At 40.2% G+C, this 7,687-nt stretch overlaps 1 protein-coding gene across 4 annotated transcripts; it reads left to right on the plus strand.

Annotated features, from left to right (window-relative positions):
• Positions 1–347: 347 nt before the first annotated feature.
• Positions 348–7,206, plus strand: LOC107571310 (soluble calcium-activated nucleotidase 1-like). 4 transcript variants are annotated; one of them, XM_016257629.1, is made up of 6 exons: positions 348–415; positions 1,702–2,363; positions 4,394–4,512; positions 5,212–5,296; positions 5,853–6,004; positions 6,396–7,206. In XM_016257629.1, exons 2-6 carry the CDS (start codon positions 1,724–1,726, stop codon positions 6,612–6,614), a joined length of 1,215 nt encoding a protein of 404 aa, XP_016113115.1. In that variant the 5' UTR covers positions 348–415; positions 1,702–1,723; the 3' UTR covers positions 6,615–7,206. The 4 variants fall into 4 exon arrangements, with proteins under 4 accessions (XP_016113115.1, XP_016113114.1, XP_016113116.1 ...); XM_016257628.1 differs by having other exon boundaries at positions 4,394–4,503; positions 5,203–5,296; XM_016257630.1 differs by lacking the exon at positions 5,853–6,004 and having other exon boundaries at positions 4,394–4,503; positions 5,203–5,296; positions 6,244–7,206.
• Positions 7,207–7,687: the final 481 nt, after the last annotated feature.

Genomic DNA, 7,687 nt, shown 5'->3' on the forward strand with positions numbered 1-7,687 from the left:
TACAGCCTTTCTTTTGTCCATGTAGATTCAGAGATGGTATTGTTTTAGGCTTTCAGCTGTGTTAAATATTAACATTTCAGAATAACAAAATTATTAACAAACTAAATTCCACTGGTATAGTCCCTTGGGGTATGCTATGGTTCAGTACTGAGTCTAAAAGTTGGAGTAATGAACATTACACTCTTGTAAACAGGGCTGCTGACAACAATGATTTAAATGTGAGAATTGTGCTAAACATTTTAAATGGGTTAACTTGTGTCACATCATAGCTGTAATATCTAGCCGTACCTGTTTTCACCCTGTGTGTCTTCCGTCCTTTCACAAAGCCACTCCTTACCTCCACGTCAACATTACTCATTTCCTACACAAAGTGTTTCTGTGGCATCCGTATATCCTGTCGTAGCTGGAGAAGCTGGTAAGTGTTTGGTGTCTTGGGTCTAACTAAATAGTCATGTCTTTTGTAGGACAAGAGTGTTCTAACACTTGCTTGTAATTGTTGTTAGTGATGAAAGCATCTAATTTGAAGTTTTTTTTAAATCATTAAAGTGCAGAAGGATTGGTTATTTGATAGTCTACTTGATTTGTTGTTTACAAACTTAAGAAGAGGAGTCATGCTGGAGATAAGAAAATCGATGTCTGTAAATTTGTAACCTTTGCACCTGTTTATCTCATTGAAGGATTGACTGTTGAGTTAAATGATAGAGAAGCAAGGTCGCTAAATGAGTTTGTGCACTATGAAAAATGAGTTAAAAGTGGTGTGACGTTTTTTTAAAAACATTTTCTCCTACTCCAGGTTAGCATGCAAAGCCAAGTAATTTGGCAAGTTGCTATCCCTGAAGAGAATCAACACTGGGGTTATCAGATCATTGCTATGAATTTGTTTGCACATCAAAAGCAGCCCAACACATTGGCTCAGCCAACGGTGTGAGTTTGGGGTGGAGCTATTGGTTTGTCTGACCAATAGTAGACTGAAGAACTGTTCCAGATTTGAAGAACATTATTGCAGTTCCATTTGGTGCTCCTAGTGCACAGAAATACACAATTTAGACTTGTAAAAGCAAGACTGTTATATTGGTATAGCATGAGGGTTTTTTTTCTCTTCCAACTAAGGCACATTGATTTGAGTGTAGCCAGAATGGAGAAGTTCATTTAGATATGTAATTGGGCATTAACACATGCAATGAATTTAACACTGGGGGTCGCCAACTGACTGTCGGTTGTATTCACAGTGCTTAATTTTGGTTTTTAACTGGCTCTGTTACTGGACCTGTTTTGGTGGATCCAGTATCGCTCATAAGAATAAAAAAGGTTGTGATGAGGTGGAAAAAACAAACCGTACAAATTGGGTAAAACCAGAATAAACGGCATAAGCAGGTTGTGATGATTACATTGACTGACAGGGGACGAGTTGAGTTTATTCACTTCACCTCCTGCTTGCTCATAAGTGATGGTCGTGTGCCACTCTCGGCACTCCAGTGAATCTTTTGTAGAATGTAATGAGATAAAAAGGTAGTGTCTCGAGGAAAACCAAATACAAGTGGTCACATACAAGTTGGAAACAGGGCTTCCCACTTGCTCGATTTCCGGGATATTGCATGTAATTTGTGGCCAACAGGGAGCCACTATCAGTATGCAGGAGGCTCCCGGGATGTTTGTAAATGTGACATGTTGACCCTAAATATGTTTCTGTTTCCTGTGTAGGTGTGGCTGCTGTCCCTCCCTAATGCCTGTTTCTCCAGGCTATGCACGTCTTAACCAAAATGAGCCTATGAACTCTCTGCGCATCTCTGTTGGAGGGCTCCCAATGCTGGCTTCCATGACCAACACCACCGATTCCCGCTTTCGCATCAAATGGAAAGCCATTGTGGTGGTAGCGTCAGGACTAACCCTCGTCCTCCTCATCTACATGCAGCTTTTGCCCTTTCACCCCCAACCCAGAGGCAAATATGGTTTGAGGTTAAACCATCAGGAGGTGAGAACGGAGGGCCGCTACAATGACACATACCCCCTCAGTCCACCAGAGCGCACGGCACAGGGCACACGCTACCGAATAGGGGTCATCGCGGACCTGGACACGAACTCACTCAGTGAAAAGAAGCTGACCTGGTTCAGCTACATGCTGAAGGGTCACCTCCTAGTGTCGGAGAGTGGGGATACAGTGGCGGTCGAATGGGATCAGGACAGGGTGGTCTTGGAAAGTCACCTGGCAGAGAAAGGTCGGGGCATGGAGCTCTCCGAATTAGTGGTGTTTAATGGCAAACTGTACAGCGTGGATGATCGTACGGGTGTTGTATATAATATAGATGGACTTAAAGCAGTTCCCTGGGTCATACTGCCAGATGGGGATGGCTCAGTTTCAAAAGGTTAGTGTTGCTAAAGTACCCTTTTCGCACCAAAATTAAAAAGCCCAAATGTTTTCAAAGTGATGTGTCGGCTAAGTATGGTAACCCATAACCCTCAGAATTTAAGCCATCCAAGTTAGTGCACACACATGTTAGGAGCAGTGAGTATTGAACGCATACACCATGGGTGCACACCTGGAGCAGTGGGCAGCAATTTTTACTGCAGTGCCCAGGGAGCAATAAGGTGCCTTGCTCAAGGACACCTCAGTCGTGGGTATTGAGGGTGGAAGAGAGCGCTGTTCACCCATCCACCTACATTTCCTGCCAGTATTGAGAATCAAAACTGTAACCTTCAGATTACAAGTCCGACTCTTTAAACATTAGGTCACAACTGCCCCAATGGCCACAAATGGTGCTAATACCAGTACCTCTCACAGATTCCATCAGTGTTTCCGCTGACTTGAGGGTCAAGTGATAAGGGAACTGAATACGTAAAACTACATCACATAAATTTACATTTTGAGCGAGTACATCATAAAACCATCTTCCAAACCGTGTTTTGTCTTACCCTAAATCACTATGATTAACCTGTAAAAATTACTTATAGTTTGAGTTGTTGGGACAGATTTCCAAGAAAACTGCATACTTTCATCTCTTGTCTGTGTGTGTTTACGTCATATCTGTATATAAAGGAATGAAGGTCAGGCTAATTCTGTAAGCAGTGGAAGTAACTTAAAGGGTTAGTTCACCCAAAAATGAAAATAATGTAATTAATTACTCACCCTCATGTCGTTCCACACCCCTAAGACCTTTGTTCATCTTCAGAACACAAATTAAGATATTTTTGATCAAATCCGATGGCTCAGAGAGGCCTCCATTGACAGCCATGCCACCCAAACTTTCAAGATCCATAAAGGTACTAAAGACGATGTTAAAACAGTCGATGTGACTACAGTGGTTCTATAATAATTTTATGAAGCGGCAAGAATACTTTTTGTGCACAAAAATAACGACTTTATTCAACAACCTCTTCTCTTCTGTGTCATTCTCATAAGTTGTTTACGTCCAGCGCTTCCAGGTTCTACGTCAGAACGCTGGCTCATTATTGGACGGCACCTGCATCAGCATCACACGCATGCGTCGCGCTGCTCACATGTGCACCGTAGAACACGGAAGCCTTCACTGTGCTTACTGCGTTAACCGCGTAAGGATAATGACAGGGAAGAGAAGAGATTGCTGAATAAAGTTAATATTTTTGTTTTGTTTTTGCACACAGAATGTATTCTCGTCGCTTCATAAAATTATTGTACAACCACTGTAGTCACGTCGACTGTTTTAATGACGTCTTTAGTACTTTTATGGATCTTGAAAGTTTGGGTGGCGTTGCTGTCAATGGAGGCCTCTCTGAGCCATCGGATTTGATCAAAAATATCTTAATATGTGTTCTGAAGATGAATGAAGGTCTTAGGGGTTTGGAACGACATGAGTTATTAATGACAGAATTTTCGTTTTTGGGTGATCTAACCCTTTAGTACAGAACTAACCCTACAAAGTACAGTGACTTGTACTTTTATGCTTGTGGTACTTTTATGCACTTTTTGGTAAAAGTGTGCACAAAATGCAGGCTTTGTATCTTTAGGGGTACAAAAGCTTGTCACTGGGGCAGTTCCCTCAGTTCCCTTTATCCCTAAAGGGTGCATATTAGTAGCTTAGAGTAGTAATATGTATCCTTAAGGTAGTTTGTACTCTTATGGTACTATGCACCCTTTAGGGGTAAAGAAGGTACAAAGGTGTCACTTTGAGGATACATTCTTAGCTGTACAATTTTTGCATATTTTTGTGAGAGTGTAGTGTAGCTTTAATATTCAGCCCCCAAACACACATTTTAAGGACTTCATTTTATATTCTAAATCATTTAATTTAGCATTTCTTCATGGGCTGACTACACGGTAACAGTCAAAATCTATTAAAATAAATGTATAATGATGAAAAGCAATCAATTCAAACATGATATTTGATTTCAGTTGTGGTTTTTTTCTTACATTCTATAGGGTTTAAGGCCGAGTGGCTTGCAGTAAAGGATGAGCACCTATATGTGGGGGGTTTGGGGAAGGAGTGGACCACCACCAACGGAGAAGTGCTGAATGACAATCCTGAGTGGGTAAAAGTGGTGGGATTCCACGGCTTAATGACAGAATTTTCGTTTTTGGGTGATCTAACCCTTTAGTACAGAACTAACCCTACAAAGTACAGTGACTTGTACTTTTATGCTTGTGGTACTTTTATGCACTTTTTGGTAAAAGTGTGCACAAAATGCAGGCTTTGTAGCTTTAGGGGTACAAAAGCTTGTCACTGGGGCAGTTCCCTCAGTTCCCTTTATCCCTAAAGGGTGCATATTAGTAGCTTAGAGTAGTAATATGTATCCTTAAGGTAGTTTGTACTCTTATGGTACTATGCACCCTTTAAGGGTAAAGAAGGTACAAAGGTGTTACTTTGAGGATACATTCTTAGCTGTACAATTTTTGCATATTTTTGTGAGAGTGTAGTGTAGCTTTAATATTCAGCCCCCAAACACACATTTTAAGGACTTCATTTTACATTCTAAATCATTTAATTTAGCATTTCTTCATGGGCTGACTACACGGTAACAGTCAAAATCTATTCAAATAAATGTATAATGATGAAAAGCAATCAATTCAAACATGATATTTGATTTCAGTTGTGGTTTTTTTTTTTCTTACATTCTCTAGGGTTTAAGGCCGAGTGGCTTGCAGTAAAGGATGAGCACCTATATGTGGGGGGTTTGGGGAAGGAGTGGACCACCACCAACGGAGAAGTGCTGAATGACAATCCTGAGTGGGTAAAAGTGGTGGGATTCCACGGAGATGTACAGCACCAGAACTGGGTTCCTAAGTATAACGCTCTCCGCAGCGCTGCAGGCATCAGCCCACCTGGTAAGCAGCAGCCTTTCACTTACATGCAGTGTGTATTTGTATTGAGTGGTGAATTTTGTATTTTAAAAGTGGCATTGATATTACAATAACTTTTGTGTCAAGAGCTCTTGTAGTCTTAACACCCAAGTTCCACTCCGTCTATTGTGCAGTTGAGCACATAAGCCATTTAAAGTACACACAATTGACAGTAAGCAGGGTAAACCTTGTAAAATATTACTAATAAATGTTTGTCTGATGGTCGAGTTTACCATGTAACGAACAGAATATAATTTTCCTAATAGTATTTCAGCAATCATGTTGTGTGTTTTCTAAAACATCCCATTCCCATTTTACACTGGACTACACATGGAATGGCTCATTGAATTCTGAAGGCTAGAATGTTTTCATAGTGAACAGACTTCATTTTCGTCATGAAAATTCTTATTTTGTTTTCTAACTTTGGGGTAAAGTATGACTTCTTCTATTCTTATAAGTCTTGTGCGATTCAGTATTCAGTCACTAAGAATGAATGCTTTATTTCCAGTCTCTGTTAATTTCCTTTCTATTGTCATCTCAGGGTACCTCATACACGAGTCTGCAGCTTGGAGTGACACATTACAACGCTGGTTCTTCCTGCCACGACGTGCTAGCAGCGAGCGATACGATGAGACAGCAGATGAGCGGCGGGGCACCAATCTAATGCTCAGCTGCTCGCCAGACTTCCAGGACATTAAAGTGAGAAACCACTGGACTACACATGGAATGGCTCATTGAATTCTGAAGGCTAGAATGTTTTCATAGTGAACAGACTTCATTTTCGTCATGAAAATTCTTATTTTGTTTTCTAACTTTGGGGTAAAGTATGACTTCTTCTATTCTTATAAGTCTTGTGCGATTCAGTATTCAGTCACTAAGAATGAATGCTTTATTTCCAGTCGCTGTTCATTTCCTTTCTATTGTCATCTCAGGGTACCTCATACACGAGTCTGCAGCTTGGAGCGACACATTACAACGCTGGTTCTTCCTGCCACGACGTGCTAGCAGCGAGCGATACGATGAGACAGCAGATGAGCGGCGGGGCACCAATCTAATGCTCAGCTGCTCGCCAGACTTCCAGGACATTAAAGTGAGAAACATTGGGCCCCTGAACCCTACGCATGGCTTTTCATCCTTTAAGTTTGTCCCCGACACCGATAATCAGATTATTGTTGCTCTAAAGTCTGAGGAGGATGCAGGGAAAATTGCCACTTACATTGTGGTGTTCACCCTGGATGGCCGAATCCTGCTTCCTGAAACTAAGATTGGGGACGTGAAGTATGAGGGACTTGAATTCATTTAGTCTCAAAGGGATTGTATGAAGGTAAATACATGCCAAGGACTAGTAAATACCTTCTTCTAGATTATGTGCATCTAGATGTGGACATTGAGGCATCGTTATTTTGAAATAGCTGAATGATGTTCGAATAATGCCAACTGGCTATTGGCAGCCATTGCCTAAAATGTGATTGTGTTTCTAGAAAGTAAAGGAACTAGTGCACGTTGAACCTTTATTTTGAGAGACTTAACAGAGCCTTTTTTTTTTTTATTGCCATTTTCAACAATGACCATTAGTGGTTTCACGCCTGTACTGTACTTGCCATGTAGTGAATGTAACAGAATGAATGAAGTGAAGTGATAGACTATAGTACATGCATAAAATAGTTTACTCTACACACATTATTGCGGTTGCCATGTAGTTTTGTTGAATGTCCTTTTTAAATAGTTTATTTTAGTTTTTTTACATTCTTGATCAGTGTCTTTAGCAGATCAGCTACTTTTAAAAATAACTCTAAAAAACTGTCACAAAATCAAATTTACTTTTCATTGATGCACCAGAGATATTTATTTGTTGTTGCTGTTTTGTTTTTCTGAAAACAACAGATTGAAGGTTTTTAAGAGCTATTTATTTGTTGTTGCTGTTTTGTTTTTATGAAAACAACAGATTGAAGGTTTTTAAGAGTTTAGTGTACCTCATTTTTTTTATCCAGTTGTTTGAATTAATCTGTTTTAGGGATTTTGTTAAAAAAAATTTAATAAAAACAAAATTGCATTTTTGATTTGAATGCACAGGATATTCTGTGGTTGTAGAATGTTTTGCATTTATTTATTCATAATCACCAAATGGCAAAATGTAATATTTGGGTTTTTCTTATAGCGCTTTTCCACTGCACATTACGGCTTGGTACGGTTCACTTTTGGGGGGTTTTCCACTGGGTACAGTACCTGGTACTTTTTTTTTTAGTACCACCTCAGTTGGGGTTCCAAGTGAACCGCACCGTTACCAAAACGTGACGTGTAAACTCTGCTGATCACGGATTGGCCGGAGAGAATCATCACTGAACTTGCGACACAAATGCAACCGAACCGCTAGAT

Source organism: Sinocyclocheilus grahami, unplaced genomic scaffold (assembly GCF_001515645.1).
Source record: "Sinocyclocheilus grahami isolate Dianchi unplaced genomic scaffold, SAMN03320097.WGS_v1.1 scaffold1578.1, whole genome shotgun sequence".
NCBI lineage: Eukaryota > Metazoa > Chordata > Actinopteri > Cypriniformes > Cyprinidae > Sinocyclocheilus > Sinocyclocheilus grahami.

Bases quoted from the DNA above. Each gene is read 5' to 3' on its own strand.
- LOC107571310 (XM_016257629.1), top strand. From the start codon at position 1,724: ATGCCTGTTTCTCCAGGCTATGCACGTCTTAACCAAAATGAGCCTATG. The intron at 5,297-5,852 runs GTAAGCAGCAGC...TTGTCATCTCAG, and splicing joins TGCAGGCATCAGCCCACCTG to GGTACCTCATACACGAGTCT. The intron at 6,005-6,395 runs ATTAAAGTGAGA...GACTTCCAGGAC, and splicing joins GCTCGCCAGACTTCCAGGAC to ATTAAAGTGAGAAACATTGG.